This window comes from Oryzias latipes, chromosome 18 (assembly GCF_002234675.1).
Source record: "Oryzias latipes chromosome 18, ASM223467v1".
In the NCBI taxonomy this organism is placed as follows: Eukaryota; Metazoa; Chordata; class Actinopteri; order Beloniformes; family Adrianichthyidae; genus Oryzias; species Oryzias latipes.
The window spans coordinates 28,954,721-28,982,437 of record NC_019876.2 but is presented as its reverse complement, the minus strand read 5'-3'; the positions used below and the strand labels follow the sequence as shown (position 1 = coordinate 28,982,437).

The 27,717-nt window shown below is 43.9% G+C and overlaps 3 protein-coding genes across 9 annotated transcripts in view; 2 read left to right on the top strand and 1 right to left on the bottom strand.

Annotated features, from left to right (window-relative positions):
- LOC101170222 (reticulon-3-B) overlaps nucleotides 1-11,975 on the bottom strand; it is a 30,309-nt gene extending 18,334 nt beyond the window's left edge. For 3 of the 5 annotated variants that reach the window (XM_020711819.2, XM_004080062.4, XM_004080061.4), the window contains exons 1-2: nucleotides 11,819-11,975; nucleotides 11,620-11,715 (exon numbers count right to left, since the gene is read on the bottom strand). In XM_020711819.2, coding sequence (XP_020567478.1) covers nucleotides 11,620-11,715; nucleotides 11,819-11,960 — 238 coding nt within the window. In that variant the 5' untranslated portion in view covers nucleotides 11,961-11,975. Of the gene's footprint in view, nucleotides 1-11,619; nucleotides 11,716-11,802 lie in introns of all 5 variants that reach the window. The other 2 variants (XM_020711820.2, XM_020711821.2) reach the window with 2 other exon arrangements.
- Nucleotides 11,976-12,859: 884 nt separating this feature from the next.
- men1 (menin 1) lies at nucleotides 12,860-24,498 on the top strand. The gene is made up of 10 exons (XM_023966196.1): nucleotides 12,860-12,974; nucleotides 14,806-15,285; nucleotides 16,608-16,816; nucleotides 17,127-17,255; nucleotides 19,196-19,236; nucleotides 19,319-19,406; nucleotides 19,674-19,810; nucleotides 21,066-21,204; nucleotides 23,148-23,321; nucleotides 23,409-24,498. The coding sequence occupies exons 1-10, from the start codon at nucleotides 12,872-12,874 to the stop codon at nucleotides 23,931-23,933; spliced, it is 2,025 nt and encodes a 674-aa protein (XP_023821964.1). The 5' UTR covers nucleotides 12,860-12,871; the 3' UTR covers nucleotides 23,934-24,498.
- A 929-nt stretch (nucleotides 24,499-25,427) lies between these two features.
- Nucleotides 25,428-27,717, top strand: part of map4k2 (mitogen-activated protein kinase kinase kinase kinase 2) — a 33,904-nt gene continuing 31,614 nt past the window's right edge. For 2 of the 3 annotated variants that reach the window (XM_011487781.3, XM_011487780.3), the window contains exon 1: nucleotides 25,429-25,705. In XM_011487781.3, the coding sequence (XP_011486083.1) occupies nucleotides 25,613-25,705 (93 nt within the window). In that variant the 5' untranslated portion in view covers nucleotides 25,429-25,612. Of the gene's footprint in view, nucleotides 25,706-27,717 lie in introns of all 3 variants that reach the window. The other variant, XM_011487783.3, reaches the window with a different exon arrangement.

The following is a 27,717-nucleotide window of genomic DNA, read 5'->3' as shown; positions in this document are numbered from 1 at the left end:
CGTTCACATTTGGTACCAAGTCTAGTAACAGAACCCACGCCACGTTACATAGAATAGAATTCATTTGGAAATAGAAAACATGCCAAAGAATATACTTAAGAAAGACTGAAACCATTGAAATGCAGATCAACACACCAACTAAAGTTGCTCTTTTGATGAAATGTTTGTGTAAACTGATTACAAACTGACTGCCTATAAAATACACATAATAACTGAAGGAATACCACATATCAGACCTGTAGTTGAGCTGGAATTGAGGAAAAATATGGCTTTTTAATAAATACATAATGGTAAAAACAGCTAAATACCAATGCACTGATGCTAAGAAGATGCCTGTTAAAGCCAATAAACACAAGAAATACATCACAAAGCTATGGAATTCTACCAAGCTTGCCTCTTTAACAGGTTATGACATTGAGATGGTCCCTAGTTAGAGCTGCTCAAATGACAACATGCTTATCAAGAAAGATGGTCAGTATTTATCAATATATGAGCTACATTCAGTAGATTTAGTAAAACTCTTTATTCCTCATGGAATATATTTCCATCTCCAGACTGTTTTTATTCTAGAGCTACCAGAGGGAAGACTAAAATGTGTCAGCACATGTGCATTGACGAGTTTGTATAAACGCTACACAAACTATGAAGGTGGAATTTAGAATCAAAGCTCAATGAATGTCCTGCGTGCTCATTTCTCATGTCCGTTACATGTGTTAAAGTGGATACAGTAAAGGCTAAAGACGAGTTCAAACTTAGGCTGGCTATTCTCACCATGCAACATTTGAAACTAAAGGTGGTGTAGTTGGATAAAACCAAAATACTTTTACAATAGTTGAGGATAATCAAAGGAATTTAAAGATCAGTCGCCAACCAAGAGAAGATGCATTTTTTACCTCATGATCTAGTATCTAAAATAATATGCATCATTTAAACGTTACAACCTACAAATAACAGAAACGACTGTAATGAATTAATCTGGAGGGGGGGGGGGGGGGGGGGCCCCCCCCCATCATAAAAACTAAGCTCCTGTCATTTTCTCTGTTACTTCTGTGGGGCACAGAAAGCTTTTTATGTCTAGTTTTTACTGCAATAATTCATGAATTCATTAGAGAAAGTTGTCAACTGTTTAGTTGAAATCGTTGGTTTGTATGAATTATCTACCACGACCCCCTGAAATTGGTTTCAAATAAAAATTAGAAAATAAATCTGTTTCTAATTGTAAATGGAATTAAATGGTGATCTGGCTAATCCAAACACATGAATGGATGCTGTGGCAGTGATCGAACCAACGCAGGTGATTTGAAATATAAATATAGATATAAAGCAACACTGGGAGACAGTAGTGAAACAGAACCATGGACTCCTGCGTCTTCACCCAAAACGACCGGTGCCCCAGAAACAGTTCTGTTTGACCGGCAGCCTAGAAACTCATCTGACCCAGTACCATGTAGAAATGAAGAACAAGGGAACATGGATCACATGTTTCAAGTTATGCAACAGTCTGCATGATGTAAACACAAACCCCATTTTATCCTTTTATGTATTGTTGTCAAATACATTCTATAGCTTAAACCTTTTATTCAGACTTATGTCAGAATCCCCTTTAAAAGTATGGAATTTTTGAAAATGATGTAAATCACGACATATCTAATTCAATTATTTGGAAAACATTGAGATTTGGTGACGTCACTGAATTGTTCATATTAATAAACATTTCGATCTCATGCAGCCTAAAACACATTTTCTAAATATCATCATCAGAAAAAGGCTTTTTTCATTACAAACACAGCCCCCCCCCCACCACCTGTCAGTCTTTTGTCAGATAGTGCTACGGTTCATTTTGAATGTTGGTATTGTCTTTAGAGAAATACAAATCTACACAAACGGGTGTCAGATATCACTATTTTAAAAAGGCTTAGCTCCTCCAAAAGCATCTCTGCTGCTGGAACAGTTCTAAAGTCGCAATCAGAACTCGCAGTGAAACTAAGAAACTATTGGACTGTAGGAGAGCAAAGAGACAGAAAAGAAAGTGGAATAGAAGATGAATATAGTGAAATTAAAACTGTGACATCATTTCTGCTCTGGTCCCCCGATCACATGAGTACCAGATGATCAGCAGTCACAGCTGAGCTCAGGATCCCTTTAACCCGACTTTTGACACCAAACGTCCAGCAGGGACGCAAACGCTGTTATTCTGGGAGTCTGACCAGGTTTGGGTCCTAATTTTAAGTATAAAAAAAGCGTACTACGTTGAGGAGAAAAAAACCTTAGTAGAGACGTTTTTAAAAGAGTTGAATATGGATTCAATCATCAGAAACTGCTTTAGAAAAGCAGAAAAAAATGCTTTTTGTGAGAGTAAATAGGCTTCAACTAAAACAAAAAAAAACTGAAGTCACTATACAAAAAATAAACCTCTTATTTGGTTAAATAATATTGGTAACGCTTTCTTTTACAGTACAGTACTTACAGTGTACTTAAGTGGTATTTACGTAGTACTTATAGTGTAACTACTGGGTACTTTCAGGGTACTTACATGGTACTTTTTATGGAATTTACTGGGTACTTACAGTGTGTTTACATGGTACTTTCTATGGTACTTTACTGGGTACTTACATGGTACTTTTTGTGTCTACTCTGTACTTACATTGTACTTACTGTGTATTTATATGGTACTATTTGGTTCATACCTATGTGGTACATACTGGGTATTTATAATATTCTTACTGGGTATTTACATATTGTGCAAAGGTGTCTTTTATGGTACTTACCACATGTAAGAACAAGGTAAGTACAAATAAAGTACCTTGACCTTTAGGTCTGCACTCGCTGCACGTTTCATGGTATTTACCATGAATTTACCACAGAAACTACCCCTTAAGTACAGTGAAACTGTAACTGTAAAAGAAAGTCAGCCCTATTTCGACACTCAACTACATGGTACTTTCCTTACTAAATACTGGGTATGTTCACTTGAATAGTACTTGGTACTTACCCCGTAAGTACAGTGAAACTGTAACTGTAAAAGAAAGTCAGCCCTATTTCCACTCAACTACATGGTACTTTCATTACTAAATACCGGGTATGTTCACTTGAATAGTACTTGGTACTTACCCCTTAAGTACAATGAAACTGTACTGTAAAAGAAAGTCAGACCTATTTCCACTCTATTACATGGTACTTTCAGTAGTAAATGCCACTTATTACCTTCCCGTACAGTGTACATGAACACACTTGGTCTTCTGACCTCACCACATGAGACAATGCTAACCTGTTGGTAAGGGTAAAGTAACTACATTGTAAAAAAAATATACTGGCCTGATTACTTCTTGTAACATGAGGCAAGTTTAAAGAGAAACAAGACAGCAGTGAAAACAACAATCTTTAATATGATACATGTCTGCAGCATACAAAGTGTCATCACAATGAAATAGGTTTTAAGTACAAAACAGTACAAAGGAGAATTCTAAAAAACACATTATTGGCCTGAGGGTCGTGCTTTTTGTCCAGTTTGGTAAAGGTGCAGGACTTCTTCAGGGTTTGTAACTGCAAGAAAATTCACAATATGAGCTCAAGTGAACATAAAAAGCATAACGACTTTGATGAAATACAAAATAAATTTTACTTATTTAATCATTTCTGTAATGAGTTTGATAAATCTCTATGAATTTTTTTATCGCTTTGACTGTAATGCTTGAAATTAATCAAGTACTATCCTCATTTAAAAACATGATAATAAATTATTCAAAACTTAACTTTTTTTAAATATTGTTCTAAAAATTAACTTTTTTAAATAAATGTCAGGAAAATATTTAAAACAACAAGGCTAAATAATTAGTTTTAATACTAAAAACACCCCGAGTGTGTGTTTTTGTTAAGTATGGCAGGGGAAGTAAAGTTGCAAATTCCCAGCGCACTTGAATGCAGCACAACTACCCCCAAAGTGAACGTGCAGATTAATCCGGAGAGCCTCGAGGCGCGCGCAACAGTTTGAATTTCTCTTCATCTGGCAGGTAAGCCAGTGGTTTTTTTTTTTTAATATTGGATAAATTACATGTAAATATTTAAACTGATCAAACTTTATAAAGAAGCTAACCTCGTGATTTCAAGCCGCTATCTCTGTGTTTGAAACGTGACGTAAGAGCCTGTCTACCTTGCTGCAATAATTTCAGTTATTTCATGTATACATTTTCAAAGTTTGTAATGAAAATCTACAAACATTTTTGTTACTTACCAGGAGAGAGGCACCTGTAAAACAAGCACGTAGCCTAAATGATAAAGTCTGTTGTTCTGTGGTCGTTTGACTGAGCGCACGTCTTTCTGGGAAAATCAAAGAAAGGCGTTTATTTAAAATAATGATGACGTACTTCCGTCTTTTTACCGCTTTAGATCAGCTATGGTGAAGAAGACATCCCAGACGAATCCGTGAAGCCACAGGAGAGTAAGCTAAAGTAAGCTAAATCCACCAAGTGGACATATTATTTACATTAATGAAGAGTTTAAATGCCGTTTCCCCATTTTCTTTTCTTTCGCCGTTTTTATTTTATTTTTATTTATTTATTTATTTTCAAATATGATAGAGGCAACAATACCACCCAACAGTGAATGTAAATGTTTGAAAATTAAAACATATTTTTGTGAATAACTGTGTTGAATTTGAAATTGCCTATTTATTTATTTTTTCCTTTTCTTTTACACTGCAATGTTTTTCATGCTAATGCAAATTAGTGTATTATTAGTTGTGAATAATTTATTGTCATGTTCATAAATGAGGATAATTGATTAATTTCAAGCATTACAGTCAAAGCTATAAAGAATTCACAGAAATGTATCAAACTCATTACAGAAATGATTAAATAAGTACAATTTATTTTGTATTTTATCAAAGTCGTTATGCTTTTTATGTTCACTTGAGCTCATATTGTGAATTTTCTTGCAGTTACAAACCCTGAAGAAGTCCTGCACCGTTACCAAACTCTGCTGAAAGAATTTTGATGGACAAAAAGCACGACCCTCAGGCCAATAATGTGTTTTTGGAATGCTCCTTTGTACTGTTTTGTACTTAAAACATATTTCATTGTGATGACACTTTGTATGCTGCAGACATGTATCATATTAAAGATTGTTGTTTTCACTGCTGTCTTGTTTCTCTTTAAACTTGCCTCATGTTACAAGAAGTAATCAGGCCAGTATATGTTTTTACAATGTAGTTACTTTACCCTTACCAACAGGTTAGCATTGTCTCATGTGGTGAGGACAGAAGACCAAGTGTGTTCATGTACACTGTACGGGATGGTAATACGTGTACATACCCAGCATTTACTACTGAAAGTACCATGTAATAGAGTGGAAATAGGTCTGACTTTCTTTTACAGTTACAGTTTCAGTGTACTTAAGGGGTAAGTACCAAGTACTATTCAAGTGAACATACCCGGTATTTAGTAATGAAAGTACCATGTAGTTGAGTGGAAATAGGGCTGACTTTCTTTTACAGTTACAGTTTCACTGTACTTAAGGGGTAGTTTCTGTGGTAAATTCATGGTAAATACCATGAAACGTGCAGCGAGTGCAGACCTAAAGGTCAAGGTACTTTATTTGTACTTACCTTGTTCTTACATGTGGTAAGTACCATAAAAGACACCTTTGCACAACATGTAAATACCCAGTAAGAATATTATAAATACCCAGTATGTACCACATAGGTATGAACCAAATAGTACCATATAAATACACAGTAAGTACAATGTAAGTACAGAGTAGACACAAAAAGTACCATGTAAGTACCCAGTAAAGTACCATAGAAAGTACCATGTAAACACACTGTAAGTACCCAGTAAATTCCATAAAAAGTACCATGTAAGTACCCTGAAAGTACCCAGTAGTTACACTATAAGTACCATGTAAATACCACTTAAGTACACTGTAAGTACTGTACTGTAAAAGAAAGCGTTACCATAATATTTTATGTTTATGATAAAAAAAAATACAAGGCAAGCTGGACTACATAGCAACAACTGTAACCATGGAAACGGAGTGTTGCTGGAGCCCGACTCCATCTCTTGGTGCCCTCATATCCTCTTAAGCCACAAACACGTGAAAACACCTGCTGGCGGAGAAAAAAAAACAACTAGATATGATTCAGCAGCACCATATTTTTTTTTACCGACGTCTTCTTCTAAACCTTAAAGCAATAAGGTTTGAGAAACAAGGTCCTCATTTCTGAAGTGTGTCACTTCCTTAGCGATTACCGTCTCATCTGCGCACGCCAAGAGTTCAGCTGCACACAAAAACTGGCGTCCACAATTTGATGCAGGAGGGGCACGGGCAACGCTGGTCCCACAGCTTTGCAATCCTCCAGCATATAGTCAGTACCTCAGGTTCCAGGAAAAGATCACTAAAACGCAACAATAGTGCAGTGGAATTCACAGAAATAAGCCCATATTTTACTGATTTCATCCACTGGAATCCTACTTTTTATTGCCATTTATTATTTATTGTGGTTAGGGGGGGTCGTAAAGAATACTACCAACGTATTCCCTGCGTGTCGTAAAAGGCGACTAAAAGGGACGGAGCGAGAGGACTGGGAATCCTCTCCCCTGTAACTACATTCCTAATTACAGACAGGGTAGAGTTGGGAAGGGGAGATTACCTCCCCAAACCCTTAAGATTGGGTCGTTGAATGTGCGGGGGTGTAGTACAGACGGAAGCAAAAGAGATCTGATTGGAAGGATGTTTGAAAGGAGGGGAATGAGCGTGTTAGCACTGAGTGAGACAAAGATGAAAGGGAAGGGTGAGTGTGTGTTTGGAAGTGTGAGTGGGAGAATGTCTGGTGTAGAGAGCGGGAGAGCAAGAGAAGGTGTGGCTTTGCTGGTGAGCTGTGAGGTGAGACGATGTGTGGTTGAATGGAAGGAGGTTTCACCAAGACTGATATGGGTGAAAGCGAAATTTCGGAAGGAGCTGTGGGTGTTCGTGAGTGCATATGGTCCTGGCAGTGAGAGGAATGAAGAGGAGAGAGTGACCTTCTGGAACGACTTGGATGAGTGCTTGCAAGGATTTGGAGCAAATGTGAATGTAGTGCTGATGGGAGATCTGAATGCTAGAGTGGGTGATGAGAAAATTGAGGGTGTTGTTGGCGGGCATGGTGTTCCTGGAAAGAATGATAATGGTGAGAGACTGATAGGAATGTGCACTGAAAGAGAGATGGTGATTGGGAATACATGGTTCAGAAAGAAAGAGATCCATAAGTATACGTGGGTGAGGCAGAGTGGTGGAAGAGTGATTGACAAAGCACTGATGGATTATGTGGTGGTTTCAAAGGTTGCATGTAGTAGATTGCTAGATGTAAATGTGAGGAGGGGAGAGTGTGGAGGTATGTCTGATCACTATTTGGTGGAAGGAAGGTTGCGTGTGGGTATGCCATGGGTGAGATCGAGAAAGAGTGGGGAGGCAAGAAAAGTTCTGAGAGTGAGTGTTTTGAAGAACAGAGAGAAAATGTGTGAGTATCAGAAGGAATTAGGTGGCAAGTGGAATATGGTGAAGGAGCAAATGGTTGTTGGAGTGGAGGAAGAATGGCAACAGTTCAAAAGTGCAGTGGTTGGAAGTGCAGAGGAAGTGTGTGGTGTGAGACGTGTTGGGGGTGGTCTAAGAAAGGGAAGTGAATGGTGGTGCGAGGATGTAAGGTTGGCTGTAGCTGAGAAGAGATGTGCGTACGAAGTATGGCTGCAGAGAAAGGACAGGGAGTCATATGAGTGTTATAAGGAGAAGAAAAGGGATGCTAAGAGAGCTGTGCGTGAGGCAAGAGCGGCTGCGGACGAAAGGTGGGGCAGACAGTTGACTGATAATTTTTGAGAGAACAAGAAAATGTTTTGGAAGGAGGTGAAGAGGGTGCGAAAGGGAGTGTCGGGGAGGGAGGAGAAAGTGAAAACAGAGGATGGAAGGATGTTGAATGAGGGGAATGCAGTAAGGAAAAGATGGGCAGAGTATTTCGAGAGGCTGCTGAATGTGGAGGAAGATCGGGATGCTGTGATTGGGATGGATGGAAGGGAAAGTAGACTGAATGTATTGGGAGAGTTGAATGAAACGTTGATTACAGGAGAGGAAGTTGAGCAAGCTGTGGGAAAGTTGAAAGTAGGAAAGGCTGCAGGTGTGGATGGGTGTGCTGTTGAATGCCTGAAGTGTGGTGGAGCGATCGTGATTGAGTGGTTAGTGAGATTGTTGAATGTGTGTTTTGCAAATGGGCAGGTGCCGCTTGATTGGATGAGTGCGTGTGTGGTTCCCCTGTACAAGGGTAAGGGTGATAAGTACGAATGTGGTAGTTTTAGGGGTATTAGTCTGTTGAGTGTTGTAGGCAAAGTATATGGGAGAGTGCTGATTAATAGGGTAGTGGAGGGAACTGAGTGTATGATTGGTGAAGAGCAGTGTGGTTTCAGGAGAGGTAGAGGGTGTGTGGATCAGGTGTTTGTTGTGAGACAGGTGTGTGAAAAGTTTTTGGCTAAGGGGAGGGAGGTGTTTTGGGCATTCATGGATTTAGAGAAGGCGTATGATAGGATTGATAGAGAGGCGTTGTGGGTGGTGTTGAGTATGTATGGTATTGATGGTAGATTGTTGGAAGGTGTGAAGAGTTTCTATAGACACAGTAGAGCGTGTGTGAGAGTGGGAAATAGCATGAGTGAGTGGTTTCCTGTGAGGGTTGGTCTGCGTCAGGGATGCGTGATGTCTCCGTGGTTGTTTAACGTGTATATGGATGGTGTGGTAAAAGAGGTGAATGAAAGGGTGTCGGGTACGGGTGTGAGCATGATAAATACTGACGGCAGCGAATGGAGTGTGAATCAGCTGCTGTTTGCAGATGATACTGCACTAGTGGCTGACTCAGAAGAGAACTTGGGACGTCTGGTTGAGGAGTTTGGAAGGGTGTGCGACAGAAGGAAGTTGAGAGTGAATGTGGAAAAGAGTAAGGTGATGAGGTGTACGAGGTTAAAGGGTGAACGCAGATTGAATGTGGCATTAAATGGGGAGTTGTTGGAAGAGGTAGAGTGTTTTCAGTATTTAGGGTCGTGTGTCTGTGTGGATGGTGGAATGGGGGGAGAGGTAGAGTTTAGAATGAATGAAGTACGAAAGATATGGGGGGGAATGAAGAGAGTGTTTGAATGTAGATCACTGGGAAAGGATGCAAAAAGGAGATTGTATGAGGGTGTGGTGGTGCCTGCAGCGTTATATGGGGCTGAAACATGGAGTCTGAAAGTGGCGGAAAAGAGGAAGCTGAATGTAGTTGAGATGAGATGTTTGAGGAGTATGTGTGGTGTGACGCGTATGGATCGTATGAGAAATGAAGTTATCCGAGAGAGAACTGGTGTGACGCGAGAGTTGGCTGAAAGAGCAGAGCAAAAGGCACTGGGATGGTTTGGACATGTTGAAAGAATGGAAAGGGAGCGATTGGTGAAAAAGGTATATGAATCTGATGTGAGTGGAGTGAGAATGAGAGGAAGACCGCGAATGGGATGGACAGAGGGTGTAAAAAGAGCGCTGAATGCAAGAGGGATGACTGTGGTGCAGGGGAGAGAGGCTGCTCAGGACAGGGATGGGTGGAGAGAGTTTGTGTATGGATGAATGGATGGGTGTGGTAGAGGTCTGGTCTTGGGATGAAGCGGCAAGGGGAAACCAGCCTTGGCTGAGGCCCTGCAGTGGAGGTGCCCACACTGGGCTGTGCAGCTGACCCTGGTGCAGTGTGGTGTGGCTTAGACCAGATCTCAGACCAGTCGCACGCACATACGCACACACGCACTCACGCACTGAAGGAGGAGGGTTTGGGGAAGAGACAGAGGGAGCTAAAATTGTGTGCCTTGTCTAGGCTACCCCACCTTGGTGGGACACAGCCTTGGTAAATAATAATAATAATAAATTATTTATTTACTAAGACGTGCTTTTGCCATTTCTTAATGAGCAGCACTATTTCTAGAGTCCAGCAACTACGTGGTCTACAGATCAGATTTGTACATCAAGTCCTCTACAACGAGAATATTAAAGACGGCCTTTATTATGAAAACATATATTATCTCACGTTACAAATGCTCTTTAAACTAAATGTTGTTTCTCTTTCGGCTTAACTAAATACAGTGACTATACTTAGTCTGCACATAGGAGCTGAAACACAATAAAAATTAAATTCAAAAACATTGAAATGACCCACTCAGGTCATCTTTTGATGCATTTTGAAAGTGTTTCCAGTGGTCTTGATCATAAAAACACCAATCAATATTGGAGCTAATGTGCAGTTCTGATCCAGATTCCAGCTCGGCAGAGAAAAACAAAGACGTAAACGGATCCATTTGTCATCATTGGACTAGAGCAGAGCTTGTAGCTTCTATGCAGCAACAATCACAGCTGCATTTTTTCATCTGCACCTGATTCACAACGATCTGAACACAGAAATACTCTGAAATGGGACTTTAACCTTAAATTTTATATACACATGTCCTCCATCACCAGAAATATGCCAAAAAACACATTTTTTTCTGCAGTGGGGCTTTGATATATTTACCATCCGACATCTACACATTATTGTGGGTTTCATTTTTTACACGTTTTAAAATCTAAATTTAATTTAATCTAATTTTTAGATGGCAGCACCTGTGTAGAGAATTTCCGTGGGACATTTTAACCTGTCGTTTCAGTTTGACCTCTTTTCCATTTAAAGTGCTTCTATAACAGGAATTCAGTCAAGTGTCTCGCTGCCACACCCAGTCACATCCATCCAGCTGCCTCTGATCTCCACATGTGGAATTTTCCTACAGTCTTCTTCTTGATTAACTGCTCTACGCCTTCAGGGGCTTTTTATTGAACCTATCAGCTGCTGCTGCTGCTGATTGCAGTTAAACCAAGAAAACCGTCAACACGCCCGAAGACACGAACTAAGAGATGACAACGCAGCCACTCCCGCACGTGCGCAACCCCACCGGGTCTGTGGAAGAGCTGGGAGCACGCGCCCACCAAGCAACACAAACACAGCAGCTATCAGTCCAGAAACGTCAGGCTACATAAACTATGATCGTTATCATCAAACAGAGGACACGAACAGTGACAATGTGGCTTTCAGGGAGGCCTCCCTCTGTTGGCAGATGCCCAGTAAAATGCGTCTGCAGTGCAGAGCAGCACGTCATCCACAAACCGCACAGCTTTAGCTGCCGCAATAATAATTAGAGAAGAAGAATGTGGCGTCGAGACGAACGTTTGAACTCCGTGCTCGGGTGTGTTTGCAGCCAGGCATGTTCATTGATCGCGGGCTACGGTCAAACGTCCAACCACATCCGTGGCGTGTCCACCGCTGAAAAAACAAACACGGCTAGGGGAAAAACTCCACGGACGCCGGCGTTTGGGAAAACGACGACGAAGGCGTCAAAGCTAGCATGATAATAGTGTCCGCGTGCGCGTTTTAAAAACATGCTAAGTGGTCGTGTACCGTTAACGTAAACTCCAGATTAAGTGTCACCACATCTAGATCTTCCACAAACATGTCATGATGTCACAGAACACGAACCCGCGCTGTTGGTGAACGTTAGTAAACGTAACAAATAATAATTGGAAATAGCAGCTAGCTAAGTAACGTGGATGTCCGCGAGGCCTTACCGGACAGCTTTGATTCCTTGGCAGCAGAATTTTGTCCATCGGCAAAACCTTGCGACGACGATATCTGGGCGGACTGGGTCATTGAATCCATTTTCTCTGTAAATTCAGGACAAAAGCACACAGTCGAAGAGGCCTGTGTTGTCTTATTTGCACCTTTCCTGTTTCTTTCTCATCAACATGTACGAGTGGGCTGACTTGCCTCGAATTTCTCCCCCCAAAAAGCCGCTGTTGGATCCGAACTTCACCGCAACGTCTGAGCGCAGAGGAGCGAGCGGAGACGGAGGAGCGAGGCGGGCGGGCGGGTCACTGTGGAGGAGGGGTAAAAGAGGGGGGAAAAACATGGCGGACCTGAGACGTTCATGGGCATCACGTAGACACGTTAAATACGCTTTCGACATCATATCACACATTTCTGCTTCTGAATCCAACAACACAAACGCACCGAATGGACTATTTTTTAAACATAAAGGCTCATTCTTGCGGTGTGTTACTCCAACGAGCTCGCGCCAGGCGTAATGTTTTTGTGAAGTTGAAAATGTTCGACTGTCATGGAAGGGATCAAAGCGAATATTCTTGAACAGTCTACCGTGGTATTATAGTTACATGATTTTTCAAGACTGTCCTCCTCTGTATTACGAACCTACTTTTTTAATATTGGTCACTGCGGGACCAAAACTGGACAAATATAATGAATATTTCTGAATAAGAACGGCTCATCCATCGTTCAATTGTCCAGGCGTTAAAAACGGCATTCCCCTTAAAAAATAAAATTGATAGAAAAACTATCATTCATGGCCTTGGCGTAGTTTGAAGTAGCGCTAAAGGCGCTTGTATAACGTGATTTTCACGTTTTCGTTATGCAATGTTTACATTTTCTTTCCCATTTTGCTGCATTTCGTTTTCGTTACAGCCTTTTACCGCCTCCTGCTGTTGACGCTTTGGATTGTCCTCTATAAACTACGTTTCCCAGCGTTCAGTAGGGGTTTGATTGTTCTAAAGTTCATGATCAGCGGGGTGGGCCGATCGACAGAAACCAGTTGACTTGCATTGAACGGAAAATGCCAGTGAATGTGTCATTTTTGAATAACCACGACCTAAAGGAATAATAAATATACCCAAAGTCAGTAAAGCTTCAAACATAAATACTTTAAGCATGGTTGTTAATGCATAATAAAAGCATCAGCCGCATGAACCTGCTGATATGTTTGTAGCTCCGCCTTCTCGACACCCGGCGGCATGTGCCGGTGTTTCAATGATGCGAACCCCGCCTCATTTGACTTTCAGGCAGATTGAACTGCGCGGTAAAAGAAGTGGGACACAAACAAAAACATGTGTCTGGAGCGGCGACTATTCTGGTATGTTACGGCTTCGTTTGTTTGGTGAAATTGGTCTCCGATAGAAGCTCAGGCTAGCCCACAGATAGGTTGTGTATGGACTGTGTGTTTCGCCGCATTTCTACCAGCATATCAGTTACATGAAAGTGGTGGCTTTAGCTTACTATTAGCAACATGTTAGCATGCTAGCTGGTTTCGAGAAAACTAGCTGTGATGCAGGTTGTTGGATCAAGTTCTCCAAGGCCAAATGAAGTCCGTTTTTGGTTCCGTGTCATTTAGTTTCATTGAACTATTTTTATGCAACGCAGATTTAAAGTAACCCCGAACTTTAATAACAATAAAGATCAGGTTTGTGGGTAGTTAGCTAGTTAGCCTACGTTATCCAGCCCATTTATAAATGGAATTTATTTAACGATGTTTTTCAGAGTTAAGCAGTAGACTGTGGCCCTTCATGGGGGCATTTAAATGAATTCGTTTGTTTGATTGAGCTCGCACGAGCCTTTTTTTTAGCAGCTTGGCATCAACTGTATGACTGGAAGTGTAGGGGTGCCCCGCCCACCTGAGCTCCACACATCCACGCGCTAACGGGATGAAGAACACTGTTATGAAACGGAGCGCGCGCGCGCCTGGCCACACTTGTCCTGTTGGCTGTTGTGTAATCCATTATAATTCAAAATAAAAACCTAACACACTTAGCAGTGTGTAGATGACTGCGATGGACCAGTTGTGTCGTGAAAAGACGAGATGAAAGCAGATCATGTGTTACTAAAAGCAGAAAAGACTTTCAAATACTTTAATAAATGCAAACAGAGAAAGAAAAAAACACAGACAGGAAGCAAACCTGTGACTCATATGTTTAAATATTTTCATTCAAGGGTTTTCCCGCCTTCTTTTTCCACTCTGAGACATACAGGAAACCAACTGACAGTTGCTCTCATTCTGCAGTTTTACATCAGAAATGTTGAAATCTTCCTCACATGACATGGTTTTACCGTATTTTTAACACGTGGTAAAAGTTTACCTGTTCATGTAATATTAAAGGCCTAAAATGGTCACCACTTTTTTTTTTACTGACTTTATTGAACAGTATATCAAACGCATCATCAAGGCGATCGTCAGAATCAATAACCAATGTGATCGTTCCAAAAGCTTCCATTAAAGTTTATAATAGGAATAACAGGAAAATGGTTAAAAAAAGAAAGCTGGCTGACACTTATGTATGTCAAATGTAGATTGGAGAAGTAACAAATTAAAACTATTATCTACTATTTTATTATCAGAATTGAAATATGTGAGGATTTGTTTGAAATTTAGAATAAAGTTACTGTTTAATCAGGGAAATCATTACACAAACGAGAATTATTTTCTATATTTGATAAATTTGGATAGAAACATATTTGTGGGGTAAATGTTATGTACAATTTATACAAAATGTACCTGGCCGTAACCATGATTTATTTCCAATTTATGTCATTTAATAGCTTGTTCCCATAGATTTCTCCTTTAGGTGTTCTGCTTCTAAAACTCTTCTGTCTCTCAGGAGGGCGTCATGTGACCAGTTTACTGTTTCTCTTTTCTGCTACCAATGAGTTTTCATCGTTTTACTTTTTATCTTATTTTATTTTCAGGTGTCTTTCTTTTTTTAAATGAACGTTAGTTTTGTTTTGCATTTGCTAAAACTTAATTGTTTGCAAGAATTTTTCTTAAAAAACTGGACATAAATGAAAAGTTTGAACACGACCAGCTGCCTTTGGGGAGTCGTGAGGCTCTTCCATTGAGAAACTGCAGATGTGAAGAATAAAGTTCCGTGTTTCATGCCTGAGCTTTTGTCCGTCACATCCGTGTGCTGCAGATGTGGAGCCGTCGGACCCCCTGAGCCGCGTGCCATCGGATACCATGGGACTGCAGTCCGCCCAGAAGAAGCTCTTCCCGCTGCGAGGGATCGACGGCGTGGTGCAGCTGTTCGATGCCGAGCTGCGTAAGCCGGAACCAGACCTGGCTCTCCTCTCGCTGGTCCTGGGGTTCGTGGAGCACTTTTTGGCCGTGAACCGGGTGGTCCCCATAAACGTTCCGGGGGTTCGCTTTGAGCCGCTGGAGCCCGACTGTCCCGCCTCCTGCTTCCCCACGGTGGAGCTGGGCATGATTTCTGCGCTGTACGAACGCTTCACGGCTCAGATCCGCGGGGCCGTGGACCTGTCCCAGTACCGACGGACCGCCTCGGCGTCCAGCAGGGAGCTGGTGAAAAAGGTGTCGGACGTTATCTGGAACAGCCTCAGCCGCTCCTACTTCAAGGACCGAGCTCACATCCAGTCTCTCTTCAGCCTCATCACAGGTACGTCACAGTCTGTCCTTCATCATTCATGTTCTCTGAAAGGACAACTGGCTCTGTGGGCTTTTTCATTCACTTGGTTGACCAACCGTCTTTGGACACATTTACTGAATGAAGTCAAATTTATCCAGGTGAGGGTTTAACTAAACCCTAAGGAAATGTAACGTAGTCCGTCATCTAATGATTATATTAGCTGCATCTATGCATCTATACCACCCTGAACGCTCAAATAACCACAAATCCAATCTGGAAATCTTTTGATTGAGTTAGTTTGTATTGAACACTTTTATTTTTAAAAACAAATGAACCATTTTTATCTAACTTTAATTTGGTTTAGGCTCCTAATTTGGCTAAATGTGGTTCATGTTTTTGGGGATTCTGGAAGAAAAACTGTCCCTTAGGGTCATCAAGCAGCGTTTGAGATGATTTAGGCTGAAAAACTTTCTCCATGCTCCTCAGACAGACACGAACATTTTCACACTTTACTCTCAAAGTTCAAACCTTTGTAGAAAAATAAGTCGTGATGAAGATTTGCTTAACTTTGGCAAACTGAACACATTCTGGATAGGAGACCCAGCGCAGAATTGATTGATTGACAAGGTCTACAGCCAATCAGGATGCAGAACACAGAGCACTGTGGGGAAAAAAGGGAGGAATGACTGTGTTCCACCCCTGGAGGATTTAAAGATCCACCCTAAAGAAAATGTCTTCTTGGCAATTTGAACAGCATTTTCCCACGATGGACGACACAGACAAAGAAAATAAGGCTTAAAACTACATTTCTGAGTTTTTCTTTGGTCAAATTGTTGTTAATCAGGAGCAGATTAAAAAAAAGTGCGTTTGAATAAGCCTTTAGGTGTGACATAGAAAATACAATCTGCGGGCTGTAGTCCCAAGCTCCGCCCCTTTCTGATCCACCTGCAGACCAACAGATCCAAGAACGTCTTTGTTTTCCTCGTCTGAGCTGGAATCTGGATCAGAACTGGACGGATGGATAGAACCGAAATCACACCGTTAATGTTAGGTTGGGGGTGGGAGGGGGGGGCTGTAAGCTAGTGGGAAACCATGTAAACAGATGGATGATGAGATCAGAGGTACATTTCTGATGAACTCCTGCCGCTCTGCAGAGACTATGTCCTAGAAAACAACTTTTGGCTTAAAACGACATGGTGGTAATAAAAAGGTCACTGCGAAAGCTTTGACCATCGATCAGAAGATGATTGGAGGGGGACTTTGAGCAAAGATTTGCTCCTTCAGTTGCTGTGGTTGAGTTGAATAAAGAAATGTCTTTTATTCTCTTCCCTCCCATGTTTCCTTGGAACCAGGCACTAAACTGGACAGCACCGGCGTGGCGTTTGCGGTGGTGGCGGCTTGCCAGGTGCTGGGTTTGAAGGACGTTCACTTGGCTCTGTCAGAAGATCACGCCTGGGTGATATTTGGCAAAGATGGCGAGGAAACGGCAGAGGTCACCTGGCATGGGAAGGGAAATGAAGACCGCAGAGGCCAGACGGTGACGGCCGGTGTTAATGAAAAGGTAGAGTCTTCCTCTGACTTCTTTAGCTGATACTTTTAAAGGATTTGGTTGTGGAGTTGGAGTTTACCAGCAGACGGTTGAAGGCTAATGTGGTTATTTACCCGAATTCTGCTAAAAGCATTTACTTTCATGAGTTCTGGAGACCTGGAAGTGTTTCCTGTTTTCATGCACAAACACGTTTAGGATGTGAAGCAGACCTGGATGTGGTTCAAAGGAATGAAAAAGCTAAAAGCGAATATTTCTCTGCAGATGGACTGAGCTGCAACGTGGCAGATGTTCTCGACATTAACGCGAGCTTCTTCTTTCCCAGAGCTGGCTTTATCTGAAGGGCTCCTACATGAAATGTGACCGGAACATGGAGGTGGCGTTCATGGTCTGTGCCATCAACCCTTCCCTTGACCTCCACACCGACAGCTCCGAGCTCCTGCAGCTGCAGCAGGTGAACACCGCCGCATGTGTGTGTGTTTTAAAATGAACTGGTACTGTTAAAGCTCAATAAGGACGTGTTTAAGGAAGAGAAACCAGTTTCTTCGTTCAAGCTCGACAGTTCAACTTGAATGGAAGTGATATCTGGTAACCGCAGAGCAAAAGCGCCAGCCGCTGCCTCTGTCCACCGTTTCTTTTAGTTTCCTCTAACTTTTACTGCTGCAGAGTTTCAAACATCCAACATTTGCAGGCCTCTGCACTGAACGAGGTACAAGCGTTTTCCACTAGGGGGCAGACTTTCAGCCTAGCAGGATGTAAATATGGAAGCATTTAGGAAGTTTTGCACTTGAATGATGTTCAAATCAAAACAAGAAGAGCAATTCCTTCATCTTAGTCGCTAAAATAGAATGTGAGTCATAAACGGACACAATCTTCTGTACGCCGTTTTGTCAAGGTCGTTTATGAAGAACAGTAGAGGTCAATCTTGATAAACCTCCAAAAGAGAGAGGTTTGCTTTGAAATCTACTGATGACATTCTCTGAATCACGCTGGCTTCACAGAGTCAAGGGACGTATCCACGATTATGTCTGTCCACACTCACAATAGGGATTTAAAAAGTATTTGTAAGTCAAGCTACAAGCTTTTCCGCCTAAAAAGAAGAGTTTGGTCTGTAATGTTCATCATAGGCTTCAACTGTGAGAGACGACATGTAAAAAAGACACCCAGGTAGTCCCATTGTTTAATTTTTTATGAATTTATTGGCTTATTGGTGCAGAAAAAAAGTATTTATCTCCAGCAAACAAACAACTACTTCTTCTTTACGAAGCTCTACTGTCCTCCACTGGTTACCTGCATTCATGTCACCTGTCTGTGTAAAGGACACCTGTCCACGACCTCAAACAGTCAGACTGTAACCTTTCCACCGTGACCAACACCAAGGAGCTGTCAAAAGACACCAAGAACGGGATTCTAGACCTGAACAAGGCTGGTGAACCGCTTAACATTAAACAAGCAGCTTGATGAGAGAGAGAAAAATCAACGCTTGGATCAATTTTTCAGAAGAAAAAACAAGATCACCGACGATCTCCCTCTACCTGGAGCTTCATGAAAGATCTCACCTGGTGGAGAACAAATGATCTGGAGAACGGTGAGGAAACAGACCAGAACTACACAAGAGGTCCGGACCCATCTGAAGTTCTCCAGAGACCATCTGGATGATCCAGAGGAGGAACTAGAGGAACCCAAAATCGCCACTCGCCATGTCTGGAGAGGAACAAATGTAAAGTTACACACCCTACCTACTGTGAAGCACGGGGGAAGAAACATCATGGTTTGAAGCTGCTGTTCTGCAAAGCGGTCAGGGTGACTGATCCGATCCACGAATGGTGAGAATTTGTTCCAAAGCCTCCTTCCATCAGTGAGAACATTGAAGTCCGGATTTTCCAGCATGATCCCAAACGCGTCGCCCAGACGACCAAATAGTGGCTGCTAGAAAAAACCTACGACGTTCCTGGAGTGTTCTGTCAGTCTGTGGATTCAATCCAATAGAGGATTGGTGGACGGAGAGGAAAGTGTTTTTCAACGACAGCCCTAAAACATCACAGCTCTTGAGAAGATCTGCAGGGAGGAATGGACCAAATTAGCAGCCACAGTGTTTACAAACCTGCAGCAAACCTTTGACCTGCGTCATTGAAACCAGAGGTTCTTCACATGTATTGAGACGAACGTTTGTTTTTGACCAAATACTTCTTTTCTGCACCACGACTTATACCCTAATACTGTGTATGTACATCCATATGTACATGGGTACCTGCGTAGGATCATAGTACTGCTGTAGTCCAGCAGACACATTCCCCGATGTCTTAGGTGTGGTTGTGTTCAATGACATGTGATTAATGGCGAATACATTTTGTTTCTCTCCTAATATCATCTCCTTGTGGGTTTTTTTTTTAGAAACTTCTGTGGTTGCTGTATGAGCGAAATGACTTGGAAAGGTGAGGGCAAACCGCCGCTGCTGTCGCTGTAGTGCAGGATGCACTTCCGGGTTGATGCCTTCCTCTCTGTGTTCCTCTACAGATACCCCATGGCCATGGGAACGCTGGCAGATCTGGAGGATCAGGATCCAATCCCAGGGAAGGGGAACCCCCTGAGTATTCACCTGAAGGTGGGTGTGTCCGCAGAGGTTTTCCACATCTGAAAACTGGAACGCTGTTATTGTGAAGTGGACCTTCAGGTTTATGTAGAATGTTGTTCAAAACTCTAACAGATCTTCAAAATGTAGACAAGTTGAGCATCAGTTGACAGTTCTGACTTCAATTGATGTATAAAAAATTCTTTTTCTTCTCTCACTTAACCACCTAAATACCGTTTATCCAAAGCTTGGAGCGCCAAGATAAGCAAAAGCTGAAAATGTGTCTCCGTCTGTGTTCAGGCGGTCCAGTCGGCCCAGAAGTACTACAACAACGAGCACATTTACCCCTACATGTACCTCGCCGGTTTCCACTACAGACACAAGGACGTCCGGGAGGCTCTGAAGGCCTGGGCCGCTGCAGCTCAGGTCATGCAGGAGTAAGTCCACACGACACGCACAGAACGGATGTATGCACTGTATAACCAAACGGATGACCAGAATCAGGTGTCCCAATCACTCGGCCGGCCACAGCTGGATCATATAAAAGACATGCAGACTGTTTTCACAAACATATGTGAAGGAACGGGACGCTCACAGGAGCTCCTTGAATTCCAGCGTGGGACTGTCGTAGGACGCCATCTGTGCTGCCAATCCAGGGGTGAGATGTCCTAAATGTTCCACAGTCAGCTGTCAGCTCTATCAGAACAACATGGAAGAGTTTGGGAACAACAGCAGCTCAGACACCAAGTGGTCGACCACGTAAACTGATGGTCAGAGGACGCTGAAGCACAAAGAGGTCGCCTACTTTCTGCACTCAGATGCTGCAGAGCTCCAAAGGTCATGTGACCTTCAGATTAGCCCAGGTACAGCATGCAGAGAGCTTCATGGAACGGGTTTCTATGGCCGATCAGCTGCATCCAAACACACATCACCGAGTGCAACGCAAAGCGTCGGACGCCGCCACTGGACTCTAGAGGACGCTTTTCCATCTGGATGCCCGATGGACCAGTCTGGGCTTGTAGGTTGCCAGGACAACGGTACATTTCGGACCGCATTGTGCCAAGTGGAGGAGGAATGATGGTGTGGGCTGTTTTCCAATACCTTTGGGAATACAGTTATATGTGGCGTGAGGAGTCATTTAACTCATATTTTCTATGGTTTTTAGTTTTATTAGTGTTGACCATTTAACAGTGTTGACCATAATCATTGTATTTTAGAAGCGAGTTGTGTCCTACCTAAATGACAGTGTCTCTGTGCGGCTCTGGTTGAGGACATGTCTGTATTTACAGGCGTCTCATGTCGGCTGTAGCTAAGTCTGTGCTCTGGTTTGATGTCTTCCATTGTTTTGGGTATTCTGGTATTCTAATCAATCCAGGAAATGTCCAGTCTGTCTCTTTCTGATCTAGCTAGCTATCACTCGTATGCAGAGTTTAAAAATAGCTCCCACCCGGTGCTCAGTCCCTCCCCAGCCCTGTGCTTCCTTTTCCTGCCCCCATTGTTCTGCGGGGCATGTGAACATCAGCTCATTCAGAACAAAGTTCAGTTCTTTTCAGACCCGAACGTCTCCTCTGCTTTGTCACACAATCACGGTTCAGACAGAGTCGTTTCAGCTGAGGACGTGTGATTCTGCCCAGTTGTGTTCAGGTTGTCTCCTGCCTGTGCTGAAGGGTCTCTCTCCTTCCTCTCCTTCAGCTACAACTATTTCCGTGAGGATGAGGAGATCTATAAGGAGTTCTTTGACATTGCCAACGACGTCATCCCCACGTTGCTGAAGGAGACGGCTGCTGCTGACAGTATCGGAGAAGAAGACGGCGGAGAAACCGCCGACAAGGTGACCGTTTCTGATGGAGAAGAAGGGAAACGCGGTCAAGACCTCATCACAGAAACCCAGAGCAGCCTACCTGTCTGTCTGTTTTCTCGTGACGATGGCATCTGCTATCACATTATCACAAAAACACGTTTTTAAACTTTTGAATTTTTCTACAATCTGCAGCAAAACAAAGCAGTTTGTCAGAGAAAATGACAAACATCTATAATTGATTACTTTATTGGTGGTCCAGCTCAGGAAGAGGTTGTGCTGATGTTGACAGCATAAAGTCCAAATTCGTCATTTGAGGAGAAGGTTGGCCCGGCTGCAGCTGCGCAGGCGACTGCAGGTCGCTGATCCTGCGGTTGTTGGCCATCAACGTGGTACAGAACGACGCAGGGGAGGTGTTAAAGTTTATTAACCTGATGTTGGGACTGGCACACGTGATAAAAGGTTTTAGGATGAATTTATCATCAATCCATTCGTGTGGAGAATAACCAAGAACTTCACTGAGACGGCTTAAAGCAGGGGTCCTCAAATCCAGGCCTGGGGGGCCGGTCTCCCGCTGGTTTTCCAGAAACCCTGCCTTATTTCCTGCTGATCACCTGGATCAGGTGTGTTTAGCCAGTAAGGAGCTTCAATGGCAGGTTGGTTGGTAAACATGAAGGACACTGACCCCCCAGGCCTGGATTTGGGGACCCCTGCCTTAAAGCAAAGGTCTTTTTGGGTGAAAGACAAACGCTCCGAACTCGTTTAGGCATTTTTCTATGTACTAGTTCTTCTCACAAACCCGTTCATTCATACAGATTCCCTTGTTTACTGTGGGAATATCTTCCATAAATAACCTGCAAAGTGGGATTACAGATGTTTTAATGCTGTCAAAGTCCTCACAACACACTTTAGACGCTTTCCTTAGACAGACATGAACATTTTCACTCTTTTCTCTCTTGTTTAAACGAGTTCAAAATTCAAAGCCTCAAAGAAAAATCCGTCTAGAATTATAGATTAAAAACAAAGATCTGCTTGGAAGGAAGATTCCTGTGACTTTGTTCATGACCAGGCTGGAAGGACTTGGTCTGTTATCACGAGAGCAAAAACGTGTTTTCTGCTGAAGACGAGATAGTAGATGTCGTTATCACAAGAGGACGGGCAGAAAACAGTAAACCGTGGTCTCGCACCCCTAAAGGGTTCAGGAACACAGTTTAATAACCGCTGGTTATACTTTATCTATTGCTGCCAGATCAGTCTGATCCTTTATGCATCAAACTCTATTTTCTATCGTAATAACTGCTCCCTCTGTAAGCTTGACTATTGTTTTCTAAATCAACTTTCTTCTTAGAACCCTTTTCCTGTCATATCAGCTTCACATAAAACAAAAATAGTAGTAAAAATAATAATATTCATGATAAAAAGCCCACCAACACACATAAACATTACAAAAACACTGCATGAAATCCAACGAAAACACGAGGAAATGTAAATCGCCGTGGGTTTTTGTTTGCACTGGGGGGCTCTTGGAGAATCTGATCAATTCCATTCATAAACTCCTAAAAAGAATCTTAAAATCGCCCCTAAAGCTGGCTGGGAGCCGCTGCAAAGATGTCTAAATGAGAGAAACGTGCTCCCCTTTTTTCTGGTTCTGGTTAGAAGATCCACAGACGAGTTCTGAACAAGCAACGACCGATTGATGGATGGTAATTTTCTTTGTGTGCGTCCAGATTCTTTCACTATTCGAGCCGATGAGATGGGCGGGGCAAAGGGAAATGACCAGCCAAGTGGGCCCCATGTGGTTTAAAAGTGGGCAGACGGTGGTGGCCCCACCTGGGTTAGCCCAGGTGAAATGATGGGAACAAACCCATGGGGGGCCCACTTGGCCTTGCAGGCTGGGGAAATCCCAGAAACCCTTTGCATCCCTTTCAGGGAATCCAATCCAGTTTTACTGACATTATTATTTTTGGTCCCCCAAGGTTTCCACCAAGCAGGCAGCGGCCTTCTCTGCACTTCATGACCCAGAATGCTTTGCCCACCTGCTGCGTTTCTATGACGGGATATGCAAATGGGAGGAGGGAAGTCCCACGCCGGTGCTCCACGTGGGCTGGGCCACCTACCTGGTCCAGTCTCTCAGCCGCTTTGAAGCCCAGGTGAGGATTTAAGGGGGAGTGCGGCTGAAACCTTTTCGGTCCCGGCTGGCCGTGACGCGTGACTTGTGTCTCCGTGTCGTGTCAAAGGTGCGTCAGAAGGTCTCCATCATAACCAAAGAGCCCGAGTGCCAAGAAGACGACGACCACTCCAGCGAGGATCCCAGGGAGAGCCGCCGGAGGGGTCCCAGGAGAGAATCCAAGCTGGAGGACCAGAGCTCCCCTCCCCATGCCGCTCCCGCCTCCCCGTCCGGGCCGCCGCCCACAGCGGCTCAGCCCAAGAAGCTGGGAGAAGGAGGCGTGCGGCGCCGCTCCTCCTCCCACGGCCCATGCGCCGGAGACGTGGATGGGACGCCAAAGTCCCCCGGCGCGGACTCCATCCCCTCCCCCATGTCCCAGCAGCAGGCCTCGCCCTGCCCCGCCGGGCCCATGGTGGTCTTTCAGAGTGAGAAGATGAAGGGCATGAAGGAGCTGCTGTGCGCCGCCAAGGTGAACTCCAGCGCCATCAAGCTGCAGCTCACGGCGCAGTCGCAGGTCCAGATGAAGAGGCAGAAGAGCACGCCGGCGGGAGATTACTCCATGTCCTTCCTGAAGCGCCAGCGGAAGTCGCTGTAAGTCAGGGAGGGGGGTCGGGATGGCGTGCAGGACATACTGTGAAGATGGAAGCGCGCTCTCATCAGCAACATGCCGAGCTCCACACATCGCGTGACTTTGTGCTCCTGCAGTCCGGCCCGCACCCCCTGATTGTAGGTTAGGTTGTGTTTTATTAGCTGCTGTTGCACACCGTGTGACTTCATAGTGATCTACATGAGGAAGCTAAAGAAACAGGAAGGACCGGGAGCGACGTGCGCAGACGTTTGTGCACCGCTGTGGTCTCGACTGAGGGCTTGACTGAATTTAGGATAGTTACTGTGTAACATTTCCCACTCTTTACAGACGGCTTATTTCTTGCTAGCTCTATGTTGCCTTAAGTTTGTTTTTGGTTCCAATCTGTTGTTTTCTGAAGTAGGTGGCCTTTAGTTTTAAGGAATGCCATAGTTTAGAGTATTTATAGTAATTTGAGACGGCCGGCAAGACCAGACCCTGTCCAGGTGGAGTCATGCAACATCCTCTCGGCTTCACCCCTTGTTGTTTTTGTTGCTTTGGTTTCTGCAAGAAATAAAAAGCTGATGAACCTCAACGTTTTGTGGTCTAACGATGTGCAGCAGTGTCCTGATGTGAGCAGACGTGTGACGGCGTTTATTCAGTCCAGCTGCCTGTTGGTGAAGGAACAAGTTCCACTTCCATCCAGAGTCTGGACTGATTTGGTTCATTTCAAGCAGTTTCAGCCAAAAGAACACAGAAAAAAGACAAAGAAATGTCCAATCTGATTAAGTTCATTCAAAGCTAGAAGAAGGTGCAGGGTTGATGCTTTATTGCTGAATGAAAATGAAACTTAAAGGGTAATAATTGGCAAAAAAAAATGTTCAAAGTTGAGCATAGATAAAGTAAAAACAGCACAATAAGAAAAAGGTTATGTTTGGGAAAAATGTTACAGCTGGGTATCGAACCAGCGAGCTTCTGCACCAAGGATTCCATCATGGCTTTCATGTATTTCAATGGAGGTAGAAATCCTGGAATATCTGGAAAAGTTTTAAGGATTTAAAGGACCAAAGGTCACAGCTGGAAAAATCAGGAACAGCTGAACATTTGAATAGTTGGATGGTTGAAATAGATGAAACATTGTAGACGGAGTTAAGCAGCAGAAGAGAAGCAGGAAAACAATGGTTGAAGGAGATTTGCTTAATAATGTTCTTATTGCTTCTAATCATAAATAAACCTATTTACACTTTTATACATATAAACAGTAAACACATATAACACATGGAATCCATTAATTATGATTGTTAAATAGAGATGGACTAATTGCTTAATAAAGAGAAGCAGATATCTACATTTCTACCCTTTTATGTTCAATTTTCTTTTAAACATATATTACATAACATTATTATATTGTATTACAAGGATCACAGACAGTTCTGGGGGGGGGGGTCACTGCAGCAGGAGGGCGGTGCTTCAGACGCAGTCAGGCTGGGGACAAAAAGCTCTAATTTGGCGCGTGGCCTTCAAAGCCAACAGCCGCAGGTCGTCGCTCATGCGCACTGTGCAGACGGGCTGTGTCAGAGAGCCGCCTGCCCCGCGCGCCTTCCTCAGCCCGTTGCAGTGAGCCGCATCCGTTAGCCGGGCTCGCTCCTCTCCGTCTTTGCGATGCGCGCGTAGTCAGTCCCTCCGGAGCTTCCCGAGTGCTTCCGAACATGGACACAATCGGGGTGTCGTTCCTGGACCCGCTGGAGGACTACGAGCTGATTCACAGACTCGGGAGCGGCACCTACGGGGATGTGTTCAAGGTGAGTGAGGCGGCGCTCGCGCCGTCCTGCTCCGCGGGCGTTCGCGCCGCGATGCTGCAGGCGCTCGCGCCGCTCTGCGGCTTCAGAGAGGAGTCGCCGCGCTAACAGGTGGACCTGTGATGATTTCATTGTGCTGCAAATAGAGAAAAGTCCAAATATAAACTTTGTTTTTCTCAGAGTTGGAAGTTTTGGACTAAACGAGTTTATTTTCCACTCTGAACGTTTAAAAACCGACTTGTTCACATGAAACAGGCAGAAGGTCCTCCTGTGATCTCAGAGCAGCAGAAGACCTGCTGCAGACCTCTGGAGTCATGAAGCCAGCCAGGATGCAGACATCCTGTTCTGCTCGCACACCCAGCGCTGCGCTCATCCTGCAGAAGCGCTGCAACAATGTGCATTGTTTCAATTCTTTCGTTTTCACGCATTTCCGTCCACAGACAGCTGGTTGGAGCCAAAAACCCTTTAGAAGAAAATGTGGATGAAAATGGAGAAGAAAAACAATCATTTGTGTTCATATGATGAATCAGCTGTAGAAACAACAGAGTAGATCTCTTCCTAGCAGAGTAGGTTTTGTTTTAGGGGATGGAGAACAGCAACCACTAGAGCAGAAGAACAGTTCTGGCTGTTCTCCACTGATCTGCTTTGTAAAAACACAGTCAATCAGGTTTTTTTGTCTATGCTCGAGTTCACACTGTTCACAGTCCAGGTTCTGACACACACGACTTCCTTTAGACTTTAGTCTGGATTATCTACATGTTTTCTATCATCAGTTCTCTGAGTTTTCTGTTGTCAGCAGCAGGAACCTTCAGTCTTGATGTCTACAGACAGTAGTTCCCCAAAACAGGTTCCAGCTTCATCTGGATGTTTTTCATGTGGAACAGCAGGAAGCCTCGTCGTTCTGGACTGCCTGCTGCAGATCAGTCGTGGTCGTCTGATGAGCGTTTCCCATCATAGCCGGTGATGGAAGTGATGGTTACTTCTCTGTGGTGTGTCAATCAGGTTTCTCCTGTTGTGGACTAAATCAATGCCCCTGACTTTACGGATGTTTCCATCGAAGATGCGAGAGGTTGGCTCATTTAAAGTTGTAGTCACATTCGGCGTCTCGTACAGGGGTTGACCCGTGTGGGGTGTTGGGGGTGGTCCGGGTCCGTGGAGGCTCATAGAGAGGAGCGGCTGCATCTTCAGGGGAGCGCAGGTGTGTCTGCAGCTCCCTTGATTTTCATAATGTCATCTTAAACAACATGAAAATGGAAGGTACCATTGTTGTTTTTGGTGAGGTACAGGTGATGCTGTCGTATGGTGTCGCACGCACGGGGTGTGCACGTGATCTGTAAGTGCCTGTAGGACGTCCACACAAACTACACCCTGATTGTCTATTTTCCTCATTTCTAACAGTCAGGCTGCAGCGAGGAGGAGTGTGCACGTTTCACGTGAACGACCCTAACGGGATCCAATACAGTCCACAGGATTTAGGGGGTGTTGGACAAAAATCTATACGAAAAATCTGCGTCTCACCTTCACCTTTACTTACCCTCATGTGTTAAATAAGTATTCACTTCAACCTGTCGCCTGCAGCATGTGCGTGAAAAATATGCATGACCTTATTCTCTCTACAGACTAAACTAGAAGTCTAGGACCTCGCTGCCTGCGTGTCCCGTACAGGTCTAGGACCTTGCTGCTTGCGTGCCCCGTACAGGTCTAGTACTTCGCTGCCTGCATGCCCCGTAAAGGTCTGGTACCTCTCTGCTTGCATGCTCCGTACAGGTCTAGGACCTCGCTGCCTGCGTGCCCCGTACAGGTCTAGTACCTTGCAGCCTGCATGCCCCGTACAGGTCTAGTACCTTGCAGCCTGCGTGCCCTGTACATGTCTAGTACCTCGCTGCTTGCGTGCCCCGTACAGGTCAAGTACCTTGCTGCCTGCGTGCCCCGTACAGGTCTAGTACCTTGCTGCCTGCGTGCCCCGTACCGGTCAAGTACCTAGCTGCTTGCGTGCCTCGCAAAGGTCTAGTACC

What these genes read in the sequence shown, in the direction of transcription:
- men1 (XM_023966196.1), top strand. Translation starts at nt 12,872, where the DNA reads ATGATGCGAACCCCGCCTCATTTGACTTTCAGGCAGATTGAACTGCGC. An exon ending in CTGGAGCGGCGACTATTCTG is followed by an intron (nt 12,975 to 14,805) that starts GTATGTTACGGC and finishes CGTGTGCTGCAG; the next exon opens with ATGTGGAGCCGTCGGACCCC. An exon ending in CGGCCGGTGTTAATGAAAAG is followed by an intron (nt 16,817 to 17,126) that starts GTAGAGTCTTCC and finishes CTTCTTTCCCAG; the next exon opens with AGCTGGCTTTATCTGAAGGG.